We start from the raw sequence: 25,169 nt of genomic DNA on the forward strand, positions 1-25,169 counted from the left end.
ATGTTGTAAAATTGAAGAAATTTCAGTTTTTCCTCAATTTTTCTCACATTAAAGGGAACCTGGAAAAATGTGGTTCCTAGCAGCACTGCTTAATTTTCTCATTATTTTACTCAGTTAACCCACAGATACTTCCCCACCCCAATCCTACCACTTCTGTTGCTCTAATTCCTTTTCATAACAGAATATATCCTGCCAGCTTTTTCCCTTTTCCTCCTCAGAGAATAAAGGCAAAAGGAAAAACATTAATAGCAAAAAGAGCAGAAGAAGGTTGTGAATAATCACTGATTATTGATTTTTATTCTCTAACAATAATTCATTTAAATGCTTTTTTTTACGGTAATCATCACCTTACTCTTCAAGGAGACTCAGAAAAAAAAAACCATAAGCATTATTTTTAGAATCTCACAGTGATGGTATACTAGTGCTTTGAAAAATAATTGTAAGTATATGCAGATATATCTAGGCAAGACATTCTATGAACCCAAGATTTCCTCTAGCTAAAAGAAACTTTCTATCTAGGCCATAGGACTTTGATCCTTCTTGAACTACTTTATAGAATGATTGACTAGACTTGTGTTCTCACAATTCACCAGCAGCTGACAGAAGAAACAAGTATATGTACAACACACACACACACGTGCACACTGACATACTTTAAAATGTAAATCATGTTTCATTTTTTCTATTAGCTGCTCAGGTATGTCAGCCTAACTTTTTTAAGTGCTATAGTCAAACTTCAAATGTGATTTTAATACATCATATAATATCCTCTTTCACCAATTATATGTACATATGTATGTATACATATTTGCATATATGTACACATATATATCATTCATGCACTGATTTGTTCATTCATTTTGTTTTGTTTTTCTTTTTATTATAAACCACTTCAAATCCTTATTGGAAGTAGACAGGCTATAATTACATTATATGAATGCTAACAGAGATCTGAAATAGATAAAACACTGTGAGATTTAAAAAAAATGCTTGTGTTTTTCCTTGTTGGCAAATGACACAAGTACTTCACACTATTCAGCATTCTATTTATCACAGATTATCAACAATCACTAATTTCTTTGCTGTTACATTAAATACCTCTTGTTAGATGTTATGATCTGGACTAATTAGGAAGTGAGCTAGGATAAAGGAAAATTAACCACAATGTTTTGTTTCAATGCTAACTTACTCTTCTTTAAGTGATAGGCTATTTAAGAGATCTAGAGTTAATTGAAAATTGCCATTATCAAGAGTCTCTTTTCAATTAGTGATCAGAGAGGAAGAATATATTACTATATTTGAAGACCATGGGCCTCTCTGCCAACTCTGGGTTCCCATGGGAATTAACAGAACAGGAATTCTAACTAGTAACACTTTGCACTTCCTTAAACAGGATTCAATTTGCATAAATTCTGTAACATAGAATCTCCATTATAAAGCTTTTTCATCTTGAATTATTTTTACAGTAAATCTCAGTGTGGAGCACAGAATAAATGTGACATTTTTTAATTATGTGAAGATTTCTGAAGATAAAAGAGAACTCAAATACTATATTACTATTACATGACTTGATTTTGATCACAAATATTCTCCTTCTGTACTAATATTTAAAAATAATTATTTCAGCAAACTTAAATAAATCCCCCAAGAAGAAAAGTGTTGATTATAGTTGAAACTGCTTTGTTCATTCAAGTAAAAATATGATGCAAATAAAATAATGAATATAAACACTGGAAAGGATGAAAACATCTTTTTGTTAATGCTATCACTATTTACTCTGAAAAGTAGTGTAGTAGAGTCAAGACTCTAATAAAACATTTTTTGTATTACAAATAGAATTGGCAATGTAAATAGATATAAGCTAAATACAAAAAAATCAAGAGTTTTACCCTTGTAAAAAGCACCTAGACATTAAAAAATGCTAAAATCTCTATATTAGCAAGAAAAAAATCACATAATATGTTTAGAAATAAATGAAGCAAGAACTATCCAGAATGGATATAAAATTATATTATTTTAAAACATAACACACATTACAACTGCAGAAGAAACTGAAAACTATAATACAGTCTTGATGGCCATTTATAGTTACATTTAAATAAAAATGATCCCAGGTAAAATCACAACATGGTTCCCTCTTACAAGTAGGTATAAAGACCTGCTCGTTTGGCCCTGCTCGTTTGACACTCAGTGGTTGAGTGTCAAACCAGGAACCAAGCATTGTTTGATTTCTGGTCAGGGCACATGCCTGGGTTGCAGGCTAGATCCCCAATAGGGGACGTGCAGGTGGCAGTCGATCGATGTTTCTCTCTCATTGATGTTTCTCTCTCTCCATCCCGGTCCTTTTCACTCCCTCTAAAATCAATAAAAACATATTAAACTATAAAAAAATAAAGACCTCGTCTTATGAATAGCAAAAAAAATTAAAAAGGAAGAGCACTTGCCACTTCAAATATAGCAAAATATAGTATACATTCACTGTAGAAAAATCTATGTGGTGAGAAGACAAATAGATCAGTCATATAATATAGAGAATCCAGAATTAGATTCTAAAAATTCTAAGTTACGAATAGTTCAATAAATGAGGAAGATACAACCTGTTTAAAATGGCACCAGATATCCAAAGGAAAGAAAATAAAAATTGAAGCCCTGGCTTACACATTTACAAAAAAAAATCCATAAAGGATTTAGTGTTGACCACCTTTTTGGAAAGCATCTAGAAATATCTTTTAAAATTAAATTTGATCCAGCAATTCCACACCTGGGAATATGCCCTAAAGAAATCAAAATATCAATTCACATGGACATATATACATGAGAATATTTATTGCTGGTTGGTTCCTGGTAGTCATAACCAGAAATAAAGTTAACCCCTTTCAATAGGGGATTTAAGAAGAATGGATTAGAGTTATTCTACATAAATTAAAAGAGTTTCATTAAATAAAAAAATAGGAAAACGTGCACAGTATAATCCATTTTTTAAAAATTGAGCAAAATAAGTTAGTTGCATAGAACCATGGAACAGAATGACAAATTTCAGAGGGAAGGCGGGGGTAGGTGTGGGTTGGGGGGGAGAGATTAACTGGGGAACTTATATGCATATATGTATAACCCATGGACACAGACAATAGTGTGGTGAAGGCTTGGCAGAGGCAGGTGCAGGGTGGAGGGGGTCAATGGGGAAAAAAAAACAAAGGGGACATCTGTAATACTTTCAACAATAAAGATAATATTTTTTTTAAAAAAAGTTAGTTGCATGTATGCATGTATATGTCTAGTCAATATGTATAGGTTCATATGACTAATGAAGATGTGCTTGATGTGTTAATATAATTCAAGAAAGGGGATAACAAATTTAGCATGTATGGAACAATACAATTTATGTAAAACTATAGGATATAGATACATAACATGAAGCATAACCACTAAAATATTATAAAATGGTTATTTCAGTGTTGTTGAATTCTAGGTGGCTTTTCATTTTTCCTTATATCTTAAAATATTGTTTTTGATTTAAAGATAATTTGTATTACTCATATAAACATAAAAATAAATCTATTTCCACTGTGTAAAAAGAGTAATAAAAATAAATATTTCAAAAATAATCTATATATATAAAAGTTAATATGTTAAGTGTCCCTCCAACTGGTTGCTATGACATACACTGACCACCAGGGGGCAGACACTCAAAGCAGGAGCTGCCATGAAGCACACTGACGATTTACAGAGAAACAGTGCTGCGGACCTGGGGCTCACAAAGCAATACTTGGCTTCCCCCAAGTGGGACCCAGGCCCTGCCATCACCCCAGAGCGACATCCCACCAAATCGCAGCAGGCGCTGCTGAGACCCCATGGCACAAACTATGGCCCACAGCCTAGCCCAGCCCAGAAAAGGTGGCTGTGGGCGCCAGGAAATGATGTCATGCAGCAATGCCCAGCTTCCTCTCCCTAGCAACTAGCATCCTTGAAGTTTCTTCAGCCCAGGAACCCAACTTGCTTTATAGCCAGGTGCAAACATTTCACACTTTAACCAAATGTTTGTGTAGCATTTTGCCATGCCTCATCTCATTTGATCCTCACAGAAGTCCTGGAGTAGGTAGACAGGAGACTTGGTGGAATCCTATTTTCTTTTCATGAGCAAAACACGAATAGCAATATTAAAATCTTTCTTCTAATTAATTTCCTTTCAATGTGCATGAATCCATGCACCGGGTCACTAGTTAGATTATAAAATATTTACATGTAAGCTATAGGATACAAAGGGAGGAAATATGATCAGGAAACTAAAAAAAGAAACTAGTTTCATTTATTGTTACTAAAATATATTGGATTTTCAAAGCTTTCGGATATAAATTTTCATGTACTTTTATAATATTGACTAGAGGCCCAGTACATGAATTCATGCACGGGTAGGGTCCCTTGGCATGACTGGCGATCGGGGCTGATTGGGGCCAGCTGGCTGGGGGGAGGGACCATGGGAAGTGGCTGGCCTCAGGAGGTTGGCTGTGGGAGTGCACTGACCACCAGGGGGCAGCTCCTGCATTGAAAGTTTGCACCCTGGTGCTCAGTGTGCATCATAGCTACCAGCCAGTTGTCTGGTCGTCCATGGTAGTAGTAATGATAGCTTAGGCTTTTATATATATAGATTACTACAAATGGTAGCTTAGGCTTTTATATATATAGATTACTACAAATGCTCACAAGTGATTCAGCTATAATTTTGCAATTATATCTATTCATAAACAACTTTTTTTTTAGAAATAACTTTTATATAATTACAAATACTATGAAAACTTTCATTTAAAATAGCCATATGAATGAAGAACAATTTCTTTCATTTTTGTACTTTTCAGATGATAAGCAATATAGAAAAAGACACAAAAACATGACTATCAAGTGATTTCAATATGGGAGTCAGTTTAAATATTTATCATTTTCTCTAATTATAAAAGATATTTAACTATGTTGTCTTCCTAAAATAATGTGACAACTTTATAATTATTCTATGTGTGCATATCTCACATCATTTCCACCGTGGTATAAGTGGAAGTTGCTGATACACATGTCCCTATCAGGTACTGCTCATCTCTAACCTAGAATAAGGCTCTAGTATGGTCTCATACTTCTGGAACATCCAGTTACCTCTCTCTGATACAGACAGTAAGTTGGTAATGTCAAACCATAGGGTTGCCAAAAATCTGATCAATTATGTGATTGTTTTTCTTGATAAAAATTAGTTAAGCCTAACTAACAATTCTGTTCTTACTTTATGCCTCCCTTCTACAAATATCTAAAAGTTGTAATTCCAATCAAATCTCAATAATAATTTTCTTAATCTAAACATATTGCATATTAGAAGCATTTTTAGAAGTCTAAAATAGTTTTATCTATATTGCTTTTAAATTTTTTCTGAACAAAATTCACCAGAACTTTTTAAATTAGAAATCAATGATATACCTATGACATTGAAGTTACTGTCCTAGATTAGTTTATTTAATTTATATACAGAAGTACTATCATGCATCTGTATACAAATGAAAATATAAATATCAGATTTACAAGGAGATTACACATATAAAGACATAACTGAATTTCCAACTCTAAAAATTGACATTGCCGATACGGTCCTTTCTAATAGAGATGATCAGCACAGAATAATACAGGACAACTGCCCCCACTCCCTATTCATTCTCTGCTTCACTAGTTCCTCTGGCTCCCCTGGGCTCCAGACTGTCAGTTTCATAATGAAAGTAGGAGGTAAAATGAAATTATGCAAAATTATGTCACCAGTGCACTCTTCCCAAGGAACTCCACAAATCACTTCAATAATGTTTTCTTTTCAAATTGATTTATTTCACAACACCTTGCTTTGGTTGTTCAAATGTAAACAGTTTCAAAAATCCAATTTGCAAGTCTAAGATTAAGATGGAACGGCAAAGCACATACATCGCTCATGATGATTTCACAGCATTTCCTAGTCTTTGACAGTGTCAAAATTAACGTTACGTGACATGATCCATTATGTTTCTCTCAACACTGCATTATCCAAATATGACAAATTCAATTAAAAATAGTTTTCATCCATTTCAACCCTTGCATTTATTTCTTTTAGCTCCTTTCTACACTTTTCTTTCTTTCTGTCAAGGTATCTTATAAACTTCATGTTTCTATTTATGACAGCCCCTTAATAACAATTTCTTCATAACTTCTAACACAATCCTTACTTTTCTATTTTTATTTTTAATTACAAATTTGGTTTACCTTATTTTCCTTTATTTAATTTATCCTCTTTATTACATAAAAATACTCCACATAGTTCTGAACTAAGTCAGAGAATTCTGTCTTCATGGAGGGGTGGCTATAGACATAAACCTTTGGCCCTTAAAGATACAAATGTACAACCAAAGTCTTTTTATATCCAGCTTTATTCTGAATGCAGTGTCTTACAAATCAGGAAACAATTAAGGATGAGATAATTAAGAAATACTGAGTCGCCCAGCCAGCATGACTCAGTGGTTGAGCGTCAACCTATGAACCAGGAGGTCATGGTTTGATTCCTGATCAGGGCACATGCCTGGGTTGCAGGCTCAATCCCCAATAGGGGGCATGCAGGAGGCAGCCAATCAATGATTCTCTCTCATCATTGATGTTTCTCTCTCTCTCTCTCCCTCTCCCTTCCTCTCTGAAATCAATAAAAAAATATGTATTTTTTTAAAGAGGATCTCTTTCACATTCCATTCTCTTCCTTTTTGGAAGGGTAAATAAAACCTGGGAGTGCAGAGTCTGGGGAGCATTCCTAATTATAAGGATCAAAGTGATATACGTGGAGATGCTTAGCAAAAAGTAGAAAACCTTAGCTGTCAATCATCCTAGATTAGAAGGTATCAACAGACACAGCCAGCGGTCCGCTGCAGTGGTCTGGTGTGATCCCAGAGTGTCCTTGGCTCTGGTCTATTGAGGAACTGTGACCCCAAATAAAATGCCAGGTTTAAAGTCTATATATTGTTTTAGGAACATGAAATAATTGACCACCAAAATAAAAAAGGCAATGTCTTGCCCTCTTTCTACTACTTGTCAGTGTTCCATTTTAGCTAACCCAGCCATCCTAGCATTTTGTCCCTTATTTATCCGAGTTCTAGAAATTGGAGGCTAATACCAGGCAGGCAACAGAAGACACAAACTATTGTATAGAAACTGCCAAGATTGAATTTGCTCTTAAATGTATCCTGTATTGTGCGTGGGACCTCATAATTCCCAGGGCTGAGATTTTAGGATCCAGGCGTTCATCACCCTTTTCTTGGATTATAAAGATGATCTAAGCCCTGGCTGCCCAAACTCTTAAGATTTGGGGCCTCCCATCCATTCTGACCCATTCCTGTGTATGAACATATAATTCTGTCTCCGCTTATTGGAAAACCCCCCACATTTCTCTGCCATACTATTCAAGTCATCAGGTGTCCATGCTACAGTTATTTACTACTATTTACATGCTCCCTTCATTAGAGTCCTACAAGTTCTTCACTATAGATAACCTGCCCATTCCTCCTTCTCAGAGTTTTAAAAAATCATGATTGACTTGGAATGCAAACTTCCCATCACATCACTTAGGTAAATACAAGCCATTTTGGGGAACTTGGTAAAATTCTATGACCTTAGCAAATTTTTCTAGTCAATATAGATGCAGCTTTCTCTTGAAAACTTTAGTCATTCAATCTTAGATTTATCTGTTCATTAAGCATTTTTTACCAACCATGAATTATATCATATACAACCCATTAAAGACACAAAATATCTGGGTCTGTATAAAGTTATAGTAATTTAAAGTAATTTTACTTATTTTTTTCACTTTTTATTTTTCTCTCCTTGTCTCTCATGCATAAAATTAAAGATATCAAGTGAAGAAACAATGGTTTACACATAGCTGTAACTATATAGAATCTTTACATTTTTGTTTACCTATTTCTCTCTTTTTTTTTTCACTATATGGGATCCTTGGTACAGTAGCACCTGCCAGAGAATTATATTTTTTATAAAAACTCTTTGAAAACTGGCATGAAAACTGAAATGTGTCAGTATACCATATCTCATATGAAATTCAAAAGTGTGCAAATTTCAAACTATTGAAAATAATTTATGACAAATTCATAATTATTAATCTCGAGTTAGGATATATATGTGTGTGTGTATACCTTTTACTATGTTTATTCTTATCCATCTATTTATAGAAATAGTGGTCTGGCTTATAGCTATTAGTAGTCTTTTGAAAACTTTTTTTAAAACCATAGAGAAGAATTATCAGTGGTCATAATTGATTTTTCTTTATAAAAAACCTGCTTTGTTTGTTCCAACACTTTATACTGTGCATGACTATGCCAACATTCCAAGATCTTTTCAATACAATGGCTTCTTGTATTAAGCACGGCCCAGTTATTTTGTTCATTTACAATTCAGCTGCTGGTAAATACTAGCTAAAAAGTTTTCCATGATCACATCCCTTTTAAAATCTAGTATCGATGACCACATATTTGTACTAAATAGAGAATAAACTATCTGTCAAAGAAACTTTTGGGGGAAAGCTAAATAATTGCTCTATAATAAAATGATACAAGATTAGAAAAAAAATGATATACGATTAGAGAAAAAATGATACAAGATTCGAGGGGGGAAAAGGTAGAAGTGTGAGTAGAGGCCTAAAATAATGCTCAATAATGCACAACAATTTTAAGAAGAAAATAAGATAAAATACATGACTGAAATACAGACTCTAAAAGAGTGGACATATTCTTGATTATGTTACACAAATAGTGCATGAATGATTTATTGAAGTCCTATCCTATGTGGATTTTTTTCCTTTTAACATTACTTCCTCCCATTTAAACCTTTCTTGTTATATTCCAGTCAGAGGGAGACTCAGTACCACCCACCTAAAGCTAACACAATTCCAGCTAATAAATGGAAACAATGGATGAGATCACTGTTCCTGACAGAGATGCAAGGTCACTGCCCCAATCCCTGGCCAGGCTGTTCCAGGAACTGCCAGCTCAAGAAAGTTTCTCAAGGAATCTTGTTCTCACACCAGTTCAAGGAAGAAAGCTAAACTTAGAACAATCAAATGGGAGATTCTAATAAAGCTCTGAATAAAAGCAAGGGAATTTGAATGGACTTTAAAGTTCATGTGAGGGAAGATTAGGCAGTGATATCTACAATGGGGCTTAAGGTTAATTCCCTGCCTTAAATAATTTCCTTTCACTTAGACATGTTTTAAATGCTACCTAAGAGCTCTCTTTTGTTCAACTGTCCCATGATAGTATCATCATTTAGACCAAAAAACTCCTGAGAGGTGATAGAGAGAAAAGTGTAGGAAAGAAGATATCATAGGCACAATGAGACAGTCACACCATCAGGATGTGGGAAGTGACCCTGGTGTCACACTCACACTTCTGAATTTGTTATGTTTATAGGTATATATCAACAATATTAGCTTTTAGTCCACCATCATCAATGCCAACTAAGTAATCCACCTATATAATAAAAGGTTAATATGCAAAAGACCAAACAGTGGAATGACCGGTCGCTATGACACACACTGACCACCAGGGGGCAGATGCTCAACACAGGAGCTGCCCCCTGGTGGTCAGTGAGCTCCCCCAGGGGAGCGCTGCTCAACCAGAAGATGGGCTCACGGTTGGCGAGTGCAGTGGCAGTGGCAGTGGCAGGAGCCTCTCCCACCACTCCTAAGGAGCAGCGACCTGAGTGGTAAGGAGCAGCGAGCAGATGGGCAGTAAGGAGCGAGGGGTCCTGGACTGTGAGAGGGCGCAGGTCGGTCGAGCTGAGGGACCACCCCCCCCCCCAATACACGAATTTCGTGCACCAGGCCTCTAGGAGTAATTATAAAATAGCTTAGTGGTTTCAATATCTAAAAACAGGAGGAATAGACAAAATAATGATGTTTGTAATTAAAATAATGCTCAGAAACTATTGGAGTACATTTATAATATTAAGGATGATACATTTTCTCATTTCTATAAGGAATATATTTTATTAAACTATGAAACAGAAATTGTTTAGTATTAACAAGGCACAATAATACTGAAATATCTTCTAAGGGCTGTCTCCTGAAAGGCACCAGTATCTATATTCTACATTCTATATATTCTACATTCTCTTAGTTGAATGGACTAAAAATCACTACCATCAATAATATACTTTTGCATGGATAGTTTAAGATTTTAGCTAATGATAACATGAACCCATGTGATCAGCAAAATATTATTTCCTTTTTTATCTTATACTTAGTTTTAATTACTATGATTTTAGTAATGTATATAGAGTACTTTTATAATAGTGTGTGGATTTCATTTTTAAATAAATAAATATATATGGGGATGTGTTCAAAACACTGTTTCTAATAAATGTGGAGATGACTGACCCACAAGGTATAAAGTCCAAAAATTTAAGCTTGACCTCTAAGATTTCCCTGGCTTCTCTTGTCTAGTTTCTCATCCCTTTATAACATAATATTTATATTATATTAAAAAGGGATGAGGAGGGGCCATTCTTTTAGGCCTCTACTCACACTTTTTCCCCCTCTAATCTTATGTCATATGAATAATCCACATACATCATATCCTTGCACAGTGAACCATTACTGACGCATATCTTGGTACCATTGCACTTACTATTCTCATATTTTTCCTTCATCACGCTCCTCTATCTTTTGCATACCTACCAGTCCTTAATTTTACCAGCAGTTCCTGTATAAAGCTATTCCTTATCCTGTCAACTTCTGTTTAGGAAGAACTCACTAACTCAGCTGCCACTTGCACACACTCTGCCTATATATACAGACGTAAGATAGGACTTCTGTTTTTATATTGCTTTTTGTGTCCTTCTTTCCATAGCAAAGAATAGTTCCACTTTGTTTTTGTTTTTGCCTATTGATTCCAGCACCCAGAATGTCTCTATGTTTGTACTTTGTTGAGCAAAAAAGTAAATTGATAAACACTAAGTTAATTAACTTACTAATAAGTAAACCAGCAACAACAAAGAAGTAGTTCTCTTGCTCTAACACTGTATTGTACTATATATCAGTTATATCCAGCAGGGTTAGCAGAATACAAATTGTAAACTCTTATGGGCTAAATCAGAAGAGTTTAATGAAAGGATTATTAAAAGTGTCCCAGTGTTAAGAAAAATCGTCAAGAGACAGTGAAGCACCCAGGGACTAGCAACTCTGGGAAGATGATGATCCCAAGGTAATAAAAGAGCCGAGGGAAAGGATTCACCAGAACCTGAGAGGGACCTGCTAGTGGACAGAGCTGCAGGACAAAACCGCAGGAAAGTAGCCATTGATTCAAGAAGACGGGACTAAATACACCAACTTCCCTTTCCTCCCACCTCACATACATGGCTGCTGCCTCCCATGGGTGGAATCCAACCAGAAGAGAACTAGGAAGCCTTATTAATGTTATTCTTATTAATTGTTATTGATTAGTAATGCTCAACGATCAGCCTCTGGGCACATACGCAGAATCAGGAAGGGGTTCGGATTGGCTCTCAAGGGCAAAGTGCCCCGTCAGCTCTACATTTCGAGAGAAGTTAAGGTTCTCTTGTTAGCCATACACTATCTAAAAAGGACCGTGGGCCTCTTGACTCCATTTCTTTAATCAAACATGGCCAGCAAGCAGCTGAGGCAGGCTTCTGAGAAATGATGATGGGCACCTTGGCAGGCAAATCGACACTCTGGGTAGCACAGAAAGTTCTTTAACCTAAAAGCCTGCTATTTATGCATGAGAAGTAGTAATGTCCTAAATGGATTCTGAATAACCTAAAAGTAGTCAGCATTACTTTAAATAGTGGGCAATTTACTCCCTTCTTTTTGCAGTATTACTATTCACGAAAGTCATGATGTGAGAATGAGCCCTCAGGATCACATGGCACATCGGTGAGTAAAACCATACAGTTACTTTCAAGACTGAGAGCTGTCTTCTTCCATATTTACTACATATGTATAAATTTGTCTCCATGTTCTACTCTGAACTGGTTTGTGGAAGATGTGAAAATTAATTAACTTTCTACCATGAAAGATATATAGGATTTTATATCCACAACTTTAGCTATGGTTTTTGTTCAGGGTTCATTAGAATTACAAAAATTGGAAGCTTTTAGAGATTTTTCAACTCCATCCTTCTCTTGACCATCACTATTCATTCCCTGCCCACCACCACCCCCCACACACATACACATATGGTTTATGGATGAGAAAATTGAATCCCAGAAAGTTTAAATGACTTATTCAACATTGTGTAGCCATGAGTACATAGGTTTCCCTATTCTTATTTAGTACTTATTTCCCCTACTTATCCATTACTTAAATTCCTCTCTTATTGATTCAATGAATTTTCAGGCCTTTGTAAAGCTAGTGGTTTTATATTCAACTTTTATATCTCTGTTCTGGAGAGCAATCCTTAAAGAAAAGAATGGAGTAGTTAACAACAACTTTTCCTTTTTTAAAAAATTGATTTGAGAGAAAGAGAAAGCCCCATTTGTTGTTCCACCTGTTCATGCATTCATTGGTTGATTCTTGTATGTGCACTGACCAGGGATTGAATCTGAAATCATGGTGTAGCATAATGATGCTCTAACAAACTAAACTCCTCAGCCAGGGACAACAACTAATATTCTAAGGTAAAATAGGAATCAGAAATGAAGAGACTGATTGTGTTGAGAAGAAATACAATTTACTGCTTAACAGATTTAATCTTGAAGTTGAAAGAGTATGTCAGAAAATCATAAGTTTAAAAAAAATAGAAAACGACTTGCATATTATTCATTACTATTTGAAATGGTAAGGCTGAATTTAAATAAAGATGTAAGAAAATAAAATTGATAACAAAATGATAGAAAAATACTCCAAAGTGTCAGTATTTTAGGGGTTACAAAACCATTCTCCTCTTCATGTTTTACCCAGTTTTTTTAATACTTTTTTTTATTTTAGAGAAGTTTTAGGTTTCCAACAAAACTGCAAGGAAGATAGATTTCCCATACACCTGCTGCTCCCACACATGCATAGCTTCCTTATTATCAACATCACCCATTCGAATGATACTTTTTAAATTATTAAATATATAATTTTAGAAAGGAAGGGAGAGGGAGAGATAGAAACATCATTGATGAGAAAGAATCATTGATTGGCTGCCTCCTGCATGCCCACACTGGGGACCAAGTCCTCAATCCGGGCATATGCCCTGACCGGGAATCGAACCATGATATCCTCGTTCATAGATCGATGCTCAACCACTGAGCCAAGCCGGCTGGGAGAGAATGATACTTTTTTATTTTTTACTAAGGATGAACCTACCTAGACACATCATAATCAAAGTCTATAGTTTACATCACAGTTCACTCTTGGTGTTGTGTATTTTATGGGTTAGGACAAAAGTATAATGCCAAATATCTACCATTATAATATCACATAGAGTATATTTACTGCCCTAAAAATATTCTGCATTCCCCCTATTCATCTCTCCCTCTTAAACATTGGCAACACTGATTTTTTTTTAATGGTCTCCAAAGTTTACCTTTTCCGGAAGTCAAATAGTTGAAATCATACAATCTGAAGCCTTTTCAGATCGGTGCTGTCACTTAGGAATATGCATTTACATTTCCCCCACTCTTTTCATGGCTTGATAGCTTATTTCTTCTTAGCACTGAACAATATCCCATTATCGGAATGTAATACACTTTGTTTATCCATTCACCTATTGATACAATTGCTTCCACATTTTGGCAATTTATGGGTAAAACTGTTATAAACACCCATGTGTAGTTTTTTTGTGTAGACATAAGTTTTCAGCTCCTTTGGGTAAAGATCAAAAAATGTATTTGCTTGATCATATAGTAAGAGTATGTTTAGTTTTGTAAGAAACTGCCAAACTGTCTTCCAGCCAGCAATCGCCACCAGTAATGTAAGAGAGTTCTTGTTGTTCCACATCCTCACCAACATTTGGTGTTGTGGGTTTAAGGATTTTGGCTATTCTAATAGGTATGTGATGGTATCTAATTGTTGTTTTCATTTCCATTTCCCCGATGACATATAATGGGGAGCATCTTTTCATATGCTTATCTGCAACCTGTGTATCTTCTTCATTGAGGCAGCAAGGTCATTGATTCATTTTTTAATTGTATTGTTGTTTTCTTTTGATAAGTTTTAAGAGTGCTTCATATATTTGGGGTTACAGCCTTTTATTAGATGTGTGTTTTGCAAATATTTTTTCCAGTGTAGCTTTTCTTTTAATTCTTTTGAACTTTTGCTGATTTTTATATTAGATTTTGGACCTTTTTCTTAATGATTTGTGAGCATTCTCTATGTATTAAGAAAATCAGCTCTTTGTCAATTATATGTAATGCAAATATTTTTTCAAACTTATTTTTTCAAATAATTTTGGTATTTGGGTTTAACTTAGTTAATATTTTTCCTGAGCAAATATCAAATTTTTTGTATATGATCCTTCAATCTGTGGCCTAATTTGTCCTTCTTTATTTTAAGACTTTAAAAACATTCTATCTTTTTTCTAGTATTGGAAAGAAACATTTAAAAGTATTGAATGACACCAGGACTTGTTTTGGTATAACAACTGACAAAGGGATGGGTGTTTTTTTTTTTTTTCTTATTATTTCCTTAAATGGCAAAGCAATTGCCCCTCAAACAAAACATGTTTATTTTCACCCACATTGGAAATTGGAAATGCACCTTCTACCACTGGAAACATATTTTAAGGTTTGGGGGATCTTTTTTCTAGACTCGATTCTGTTTGATCTGATTATTCATGTACTAACATACAGTTGTTATTATTATTCATGGAATAAAATGCATTTAATTGACTGGTGACGTTGGTTTGTTTTCTCTTTACTTTTATTTTTCAGGATCTTCCTGGCTTTTATTATAGACTTATTTTTCCTTTGGTAATTGTCAAGAACACGTGGGAACAATTGGTGTATTTACTACATATTCTAAACAAGCACGCATTAACTGTTTCACTTTTCAAAGTCTGGTGTTATGTGCAGTACTTTCATAGTTAAGTTTATTTCAGATTTTTTTTTTACTATTTTAAATGGGATATTATAATTCGTTGTTTCCATCAATGTTGAACAAATTGCTGTTTGCATCTAGGGAATATATTGATCTTGGGATATTACCTTTCTGTCCATCTAGCCCATTGAGCTATTCTGTTGCTTATAAGATACTTTCAATTGATTATCTTGAGTTTTATAAAATTTGGGGGGGGGGAGAATCTTAATTTTGCAATATGCTTTTCAATTTTCATTTCTTTCTCTTTTCAACTACACTTACTAATACTTACATGGATGTTAACTATCAGTGGAAATAATGTGATAGCCTATTTTATTTTTTGCTTTAAAGAGAATGCATCTAGTGTTTCAGAACTGAGTATTGTTCTGGCTTTTCAGTTTGATATCTCTGTCTATCTCTCTCTATAACAATTGCTCTATATCAGTTCTTCCATGAGAATATTATTTCAGTCTCTTCTAGAAGAATATTGGCCCTGTGCGATTTCAATCTATGGATTAAAGTCTTCCTTAATTTCGGTACATTTTTCTATTATGTTGTTATGTTTTTGTTTTTTCTGTTCTGATTTTTCTGGTCCTATCTCAAGTAACACCAGAATTTCATATAGTGATATTTTGTTTCATATACATCATCTTTTTTTAAAAAAATTACAGTTACTTGATGTTCTGCAACTGTTTACTATATCACTGACTCTTTTTACCACAGAATATTTTCTCACATTTTGTTTCTTCTAATGTGAATTTCATCTTTTCTTGGTTTAGAATTCTCCATTTCTTTTGTGCTCTTTGCCAAATCACTTTTAAGCTCATTCAGTTTTCTTAACAATTCTTTGACTATTGAAATTCCTTATCTTTTTGGTTCAGAAAAAAAAAAGCATTATCTTTTACACCTTTAGTTTCTTGGAGAACTGTTTGCCCATACTTTCACACCAACTCTTGGTCTGGGAGTAATACTCTATTTAAGCCTGGCTGAAACTCACTGGTTCACAGGGAAACCTGCTATGTAGGTGGTGTGTGTGTAGTTAATTATAACTCTCTTCCACTGGTCATCAAACTTTAATACCTCAGTCCTCAAACAGATAGCCTCTCCTTGGTGGTAACAGCACAGTGAGTTTCCTTGTTCAGGCCTGCCTATTATGCCATTCTGTTTTCAAACAGAACTCAGAGACTCTTCAGCAGCCCATTCACTAACACAGACCAGGCCATACACAAGGTGGTATCATTGGCTTGGCCCCTTAGAAAGTTCAAGCTACTTAGAGATTTTGAGTTCATAAAAGCTGCAAAGACATACTGCTGCTCTAAGTTTCGTCCCTCAGTTCCATCTAATTTTACCACATTCTCCAAATCTTCTCTGCCAATTGTGGTTTGGCACTATGACTGTTTTTTATTAACATAAAAGAATGGGACTTCTGTTTGCATTTTTATTCTTATTGATTTCAGTCTGTTTATAAAACAGAAGCAGGGCAGATCTATCATCTTTAACTTGGAAGTTCTAGCAGTAAATCTGCTAAATTTATTTTTATTTGCCTACAAACTATTTCAACAATACTCATAGGCTTATTTATCTAAATTCATTTAGTTATTGTAATAAGATTTTTAAGCCATAGTAATTAATTTGTCATCCTCTTTCATGATAAAATTTTATCTCAATTTGATATAAGAGGAGACACCCTAAATTTAATCACCGAGTCCATGGTCTGTGGCCTTGTGTTTTGACGGTGTGATCCATTTACTTTTCATTTTAGTAGCTCCACTGTTGTACTCTAATGTTTGAGCAAAATTTAGGGCAAAATACCTGGTTTTTGTCTCTTCTTTACTAACACTTTAACTTTCCTAATCATATATGCTTATTCATGTATATTCTTATATATAACTAGAGGCCCAGTGCACAAAAATTTATGCACTCGGGGGTGGGGGAGTCCTTCAGCCCAGCCTGTGCCCTCTCGCAGTCTGGGACCCCTCGGGGAATGACCACCTGCTGGCTTAGGCCCGCTCCCTGGGGTATTAGGAATAAGCTGGCAGTCAGACATCCCCCTGGCAGCCTGGGAGCACTCAGGGGATGTCTACTTGCCAGCGGGGAGCAGGCCTAAACTGCAGTCGGACATCCTTAGTGCTGCTGAGGAGGCGGGAGAGGCTCCCACCACCACCGCTGTACTGGCAGCCATCAGCCTGGCTTGTGGCTGAGCAGAGCTCCCCTTATGGGAGCGCACTGACCACCAGGGGGCAGCTCCTGCATTGAGCGTCTGCCCCCTGGTGGTCAGTGTGTGTCATAGTGACCAGCATTCCCTATCATTTTGCTGTTAGAGTCAATTTGCATATTACCCTTTTAATATATAGGATAGAGCCTGGTGCATGGGTGGGGGCTGGCTGGTTTGCCCTGAAGGGTATCCTGGATCAGGGTGGGGGTCCCACTGGGGTGCCTGGCCAGCCTGAGTGAGGGACTGATGGCTGTTTGCAGGCTGGCAACAGCCCCTTCAGGGTGGGGGGTCCCGCTGGGGTGCCTGGCCAGCCTGGGTGAGGGGCTGATGACTGTTTGCAGGATGGCCAAGCCCCCCAGCAGGGACCCTCACCCCATGAGGGTGTGGCCATCCTGGGTTAGGGGCTGATGGCTGTTTGCAGGCTGGCCACGGCCCCCAGCCACCCAAGCTCCCAGTGGAGGCTGGCTGGAAGCAGGTATCTGGGATTTATTTATCTTCTATAATTGAAACTTTGTTGCCTTGTGTGGAGGCCACAGCAGGCTAGGGCAGGCAGGAAGCTTGGCTTCCTCCATCGCCAGGGTAATCAAGCCTCCTGCTTGCTCCAGCTCCGTGGCTGCCGGCCGCCATCTTGGTTGGGTTAATTTGCATATAGTCGCTCTGATCGGCTGGTGGGTGTGGCTTAGGGCATAGCAGAGGTGCGGTCAATTTGCATGTTTCTCTTTTATTAGATTAGATTCTTAAATAAGAAAAATGTTAATAACAAATTTGTTGAACCTAACGTTTCACCTATGCCCTAATAAGTTACAACATACATGCACTATCATTTTATTAGGATAATTAGATATGGTATTTCTAATATAAGTCCCTGATAAATGACCTACAGATTTTAAAATATATTTATTTCAAACAGCTGCATGGGTATGTGAGGCTCTATGCAGTAGGAGGTACTATCTTAATTACACTCTTAATTGAGTAGTCAACATTAAATTAAATGTCTACACCATGATAACCCAGTGACATCAGGAGACAACTCAAGTTGTCTTGGAGACTCAAGAAATCAGCAGAATAAGGACAGTCATAAAATAATAAAAACAGGGACTGACTTGAAAGTACACTTGACACAGAATCAGAGGTGAACACACACACACACACACACACACACACACACACACACACACACAAGGAGTTTTAAGGAACCTGGACAATGAAGGCAGGAGAGCAAGCAGCCCTTAGCAAGACCAGGAAAGGAGTTGGGCTGACGACACCAAAATGGAGGAAGAGCAAATTACTGTAGGGCTGAGAGAAAATACAACTGTGTCAGTCCAAAGAGGGGAGGGAGTAGCAAATATCCTAAAATCAGTGACTAGAACAATGCTATACTGAGAGAAATTCTTGTCTTAGATAAGTCAATTGTTTGTTCATTAATTTACACTATATCCTGCACTGAAAAAGGCTTCAAACCAACTTTCAAAAGTTGTAGACAGCAAAACACTAGGCAAAAATGAGCGAAGGAAAATAATGAGTGTGAAAAACAGACGAAGCCAATGGAGTATGTTAGCATACAACATGCATGTCACACAGTCCTATTATGTTCCCAACAGCCAAGGTAAAGAGGAAAATGTCATCTGTTACAGGACTTCCAGGGGCCATAAGGAAAACAACCCAGCTGCTCACCAGAAGCACTGGGTTGAGACTGCAGTGAAGTTTCTTAGGTGCTTTTAATTAAAGAACAGATGTGTGATGAAGTAGGTGACATTTCAATGTCATTTCTACAATATATATGAAATAAAATTCTGAATGACGTTACCATGATTTCTCTCAGTTCAATCCAAATCATAACTGCATAAATATTTCAGAAAAGGCAATTATGCAAATTATCCACCTAAGCCACTCCCAGATGGTATGGCTTATCCAAAAGCAAAATTCAGAATATCCGAAAAACATCAAATCCTTTAGCTCAGTGGTTCTCAACCTTCTGGCCCTTTAAATACAGTTCCTCATGTTGTGACCCAACCATAAAATTATTTTCGTTGCTACTTCATAACTGTAATGTTGCTACTGTTATGAATCGTAATGTAAATATCTGATATGCAGGATGGTCTTAGGCGACCCCTGTGAAAGGGTCGTTAGACCGCCAAAGGGGTCGCGACCCACAGGTTGAGAAACGCTGCGAGTTTAGCTCATCCTCAACGAATGATCCTCAATGAATATTTTCACAATAAAGCTCACATGAGAAAGTTGTTTCATAATATTGTCATTGTTTACTCAGAGATAATTTGACAAATAATTCTGGTCTAGAAAATGCAGTCAATTAATTACATATTTTCTAAACTAGAAAACTCACGATTAAATACCATCTACTTATCTTAATTTCTGCTGATTTCCCCTTTTCTTCTCTGAGGAAAGTGATTCCATTTTATAAAATGTGGAAGAGAATTATTCTTAGCTATAGCTCCCTGGGTTATTGTTTAGATTTTGTTTATGGGGTAATTATCAAAATACTATAAACTTGGAGAGATTACAAGTGTGTCTTATTCTAAGTAAAATAAATATCTGAATTCAAAATCCCCAAACTCTGGCCTTTATGTATTTCTTTTTTCCCATTATAGGTGTAAACAGCACTATTGACGTAAAGAAGCAGTATCAGCTCTCAGAGAATCTCTCATTTTAACAAGAAAATTGAAATAAGCTCAAGTTGTACAGTGCTAAGCACGAGCAAAATAGAAATAATGCCAGGAAACCCACAAAGCTTAAAGTGCTAAACGTTACACCCTGGGTTGTGTGCACGTGGGTTTCAGGAGTTAGCAGAGCATGTCTGAAGGCCTCTCTAGCCCACCGTCCCGACAGAGAGACACGGAGTGGTTAATGGTAAGGAAATGTTACCTCAAATCAGCAGCTTGCCCCGTCTTGTTCGTACACGTGACCTCTCTGGTCTGATATCCAATCTGGATGTCCCAGTATTTGTTCTCCTGACGATTCTGCCTGTTCCTGTTTCTCTTTTTCTTAATAAGTTCCCGGGCCTCTGGATCCTTCACTGCTTTTCCTCGGTCCCGTTCCCGTTCCTTATTCTTCCCGCGCCGCCGGGCCTGCCTCGCTTGCCTGGGGTGGGGCATCGTGCACGTGCTCCAGGGCCCCACGTGCAGGCTGTGCGGGCTCTCGTCAGCCTCGCACGGGCTGGACTGGCACACCTGAAACTCCGTCAGGTTGGGGCAGCCCGAGCCCCCGAACTGGGGCGGCGCCACCACGTGGCGGGTCCGGTGCTGGAGCCCGCTGCCGCACGTCTTGGAGCACTCGGACCAGGCGGAAAACTCAGACACGATGCAGTCCTGCTGGCAGGGGATGAGGCAGGCCTGCTCCAGGAGCGGCTTGGGCTCGAAGTACTCACAGATGATATCCTCCGCGGGCGTGTCTTCCTCCTTCTGCATGCACGTGACCTCTCGCACCTGAATGCCTTCTTCCCCCTTCACGCACTCCGGGGCCTTCTCCAGGCTTTTGGAGATCACAGGCTGGCACTGATTCCAGGGTCCCAGCCTCCAGTCGTACAGCTCTTTGTGCCAGTCACAAACCTTGAAGCAATGCTGCTGGTTGCTGGGCCTCTCGGCCTGCTTGCAGTTGGTATGCAACGTCGTCCATCCTTCCACATGCGCACACCACACCGCCCGGGTCTGGATGCCTCCTGGACCACAATCGTCTCCCATGCATCGGCCCCATGGACCTAAACATGACACAAGAGTTAACAGTGCTACTACCATAAGGAAACTATAGGCTGCTTTACGTTCCAGAAAGACATTTCAGGATCTAATACAGGAACTTCCCTGAAGTGTGATAAAGTAGGTCTCCGTACAGGACTTTTGCAAAGTAATGATCTGCACTCAGGGGAACTGTGTCAGACTATCTATATCAGGTAACTGCTGGGGCAATTTCACTCTGGGTCCTTTGGGGATTATTAAAAGTTTGCTTTTAGTCATTTCCTTAATTTTAGGTTGTTAGAGGGCCCATGCTCGTAGAGGACATCAGAAATTAGTCACAGTGAAAACTTCACTCCTGCCTCATAACCATCACCCACATCAGTAACTGGGAAAGAAAATGGACCCATGTGAAGAACTTAGTCTCCCACAGGCTTTTCTTCTCCCGAGCAATTAACTATTTTGTAGAATATGCTCTGTTCTGCCTCACTTTCTATTGCTATACATTGTGACTAAGAGACTAATACTATAGAATAAAAGGGTAATATGCAAATAGACCGAACAGTGTCACTACTGGTCGCTATGATACACACTGACCACCAGGGGGCAGACGCTCAATGCAGAAGCTGCCCCCTGGTGGTCAGTGCACTCCCATAGGGGGAGCGCCACTCAGCCACAAGCTGGGCTGATGGCTGGCGAGCGCAGCAGCCCGCCTCCGTGGCAGCGGTAAGGCTGTCCGGGTAAGGATGTCCAACTGCAGCCATCAGTCGGACATCCCCTGAGGGCTCCCGAACTGTGAAAGGGTGCAGGCCGGGCTGAGGCACCCAACCACCCACCCTGCCCCGAATGCACAAAAGTCGTGCACTGGGCCTCTAGTAGTTTTATATGTGTATGCTGTCAGAAGTGTTTACTTTCTGGTAATCAAAGTGGAAATCATCATTTAAGCACATTCTGCCTTTAAATTTATAATTTCTCTCATTTCCCCAGTGAAGTATAAAAATAGATGAAAGAATTTAAATTTAATTAAAAGACTATGCAATTTTCTGAACATTGAAGGGTTATTTGGAGTTTCTTCAATCTATTCATTTCCTAGGTGTGACCTATTTGGTATTATAGAGCAGTATGATGGGATACTTAAGTCAGTGGCTCTAGTGTGAAGTGTGGGCCTTTTACCTTTGAATCCTTTTAAGCATAGATTGAAATCCTAATGCATTATTCTCTTTTTTTGTGTAGGAAGATAATAGAACTTCAGTACTCTAACAGACAAATCTGTTCAATTTATGAAATTGACAATTATATAATTTTGAAATTTTAAAGAAACATAATGATCACATAATTGCGTGATTTTCAAAATGTGCTCCATGGAATTTGATAAATTATTTGATGTAGCCTAGAGCCATCTTTAATAGGTCATATGGGAAGGTGCTGACCAGCATATAGGGTTGGACTTCAGGGTCTCCTAACCTCACCTTTCTGCCCTCCTTCCTGAATCTGCATTGTTGCTGCTTTAAGGAAAGTTCCATTGTTATTATTTATTTCTATACATTTTGAGATTATGCATGAGATTTTGTCTAACAAGATGTTTCTATTGCTGTAAAATGAAAACCACTAAATGAGGCCAACAGATTCACTCTATGAATGAAAAGAACTGGAGACAAGAAGGGGAAGTGATTTGCCAACTTCACCTCTTGAATGAATAACCAAACCTTGATTTCTGATTCTATTTCTGCCTTTTAATTTTATGATTTAGCCTAGATTTTAGAGCTAAAGACTTAGGTATACCTATACAAAATAATTAAACCACAACGAATAAAATATGAAGAATGTGCTTATCATATTTAATGTAAACATTTACTTTTATTTGCATACCAAAGTGTTTATAATTTGATAATGTTATCTTTGTTTCAAATGGAACAATGGGTTTATGAATAGAAAAGAGATCAACTGAAAATATTGTGCTAACTAATCATTATTGCATGAAAATAAGAATTGCATATTTGGCATACCTATATATCATTGCTTTATAAATCTCATATGTGAAAAGTTATAAAGGACTTGAAATGCATTTACAGAAACAGTCTTCCCAGAGTTCTGATGTCAACACTTTGAGGTAAGAAAGTCAGGGAGTTTGTTACATCTGCCCACATGCAATGCCTGATGATATTTTAATCTTATTTTTAATGTGTCAAAGAAAAATATATACCTATAAATTTGTTAATGCTCTCTCGATATTTTGTAAATATTCAGTTTAGGAATCACAGAACCTAGGAGCCTTCTCAATAAGGGAATATAGTAATATGTATAAAATTTTACAGTGAATTCCACATATCTTTGGTTATTTATTCCTTTTCTCCACTGTGCTTGACCAAATCAGTAATCCTTATTTCCTACCCTAAACACAGCATATAAAAATAGATTTATGTGAGGCTTTCAAGTTAGAAGTTATATGCCATTACATCTAAATTTCACAATGTAAGTGTCTTGCATTAATTCAGAGTCTAAATTCCAGGTATAACTTGTGGGAACTTCTTGATATTTTATTGTTTTCTAAACTTTTGTATTAATTGTGAAATTATACTGATTAATCAGATTAGGACTATTAAGAAGTTAGTCTTTTAGCCTCGAAGTAAACATTTAAAAATTTTATAGCAAATTATAAATTTGGCACTTAAAAATACTTGGTTGATCTCTCCCCAGGGGGGTGAGGGCATGAGTGGGGGTGGGGGGATGGGAGGTAGTGGGGGAAAGGTAAGGGTCATATGTAATACCTTAATCAATAAAGAAAAAAATACTTAATTGTACCATATATTTGATGTCAATACCAACAGAAAGAAAGAAATTGAGTTCAAGAAAACTTCTACAGTATTTCATACATTGATAATGAGTAAGCATATCTATGGTTTACTTAGATAACTAGAAAAAGCATACATTCTAAATACAAATACATTTCAACTTTCATTCCAAAAATATCATCACAGATTCCTATTAACCATCTATGCATAGGTAAACATGTTAGGCTTATTTTATTCCAAGTATATTTACATTGAAAACCAGAAGACAGGCAATCCTGAGAAAATTCCATGGAGATCTATAAAAACACCCTCTAGGGCTAGGCTGAAGGGAGATAAAACATATGAGGGCACCAGCCAAAGTGGAGGTGGCAAAATAATCACAAGTGAACCTGAAAAAAAATCATTCACTTTGCAGGCTTTAACTGCTGTCTTATCTTTTCATTGCACCTTGGGTATTACACATGTCCAATTAACAGACCCTTTTGAAAAATCAGATCTTTACCATGGTAGACCCGATGAAGGGCTGTCTCCTCCTTTCCTCCAGCAGTTTTAAAATAATCACACAATGAACAGAAAGGGGACCACATCTAAAATTGCTCTTGACAGCTAAGATTGTTAGCCCAATTAGCTACCCTGTGTCATGGAGAACACATGTTTCAAAGGGCAAACTGAAAGCACAATATGCAAACTCTATCAAGGAAAACACAAAGAAATCCTCTCCCAAGTGCAATGGGGGACTGTGATATTGAACTCCTATATCTCTGCATAATGGTAAATTGTAGCTCTCTGTCTCCTATTACTAAGAGTGGGAAGGGATGGAGTTGGAAAGGTGGTGTGTGTTTGTGTGTGTGTGTGTGTGTGTGTGTGTGCACGCATGCAGAAATGTTTGCTTTTTAATAAGAACAGAGAGAATTTCCCTGAGGTTAAAACTTGCTTCATTTATTGTTCTTGTTCACTATAACATAAAGGAAGTTGGACTCCAACTGCACAAAACAAAGGATAGGCCCCTTTTTACTTAAGTCCTTGGATTATGTCCCTTTATAAGAGGAAATGTATTCCTGCATGCCGATCTGTAGGATTGTATTCATTTAGTATCATGCAAAAATACTTCTAGGATGTAGGTCAAAAATATATATGTAGAACATTTAGCCTGACAGATACTATGTAAACCAAGAAAGAAATGCTGGAGGTCTTATTCCACTAAAAAAGTTTGAAGCGACTGTTTAGATATCCAAATATTTATGTAACTGATAGACTCACAATAGAAATATTTTCAGTTGGAACTGATACAAGATTATGCAAAATTGTTATAACAACTTTAAATGAGTGCTACTTGGCTTATTTTTCCATAGGCTAGTGCTTTAAATATAATTCTTAACTAACTTTCCAAAAATGTTGATAAAAAT

The 25,169-nt window shown here is 37.0% G+C and overlaps 1 protein-coding gene across 1 annotated transcript in view; it reads right to left on the minus strand.

Moving 5' to 3' along the window:
* Positions 1-25,169, minus strand: part of THSD7A (thrombospondin type 1 domain containing 7A) — a 301,949-nt gene that overhangs the window by 172,209 nt on the left and 104,571 nt on the right. Inside the window, exon 2 of the mRNA XM_014452449.2 lies at positions 20,169-21,000. Coding sequence (XP_014307935.1) covers positions 20,169-20,983 — 815 coding nt within the window. The 5' untranslated portion in view covers positions 20,984-21,000. The remainder of the gene's footprint in view (positions 1-20,168; positions 21,001-25,169) is intronic.

This window comes from Myotis lucifugus, unplaced genomic scaffold, assembly GCF_000147115.1.
Source record: "Myotis lucifugus unplaced genomic scaffold, Myoluc2.0 scaffold_15, whole genome shotgun sequence".
In the NCBI taxonomy this organism is placed as follows: Eukaryota; Metazoa; Chordata; class Mammalia; order Chiroptera; family Vespertilionidae; genus Myotis; species Myotis lucifugus.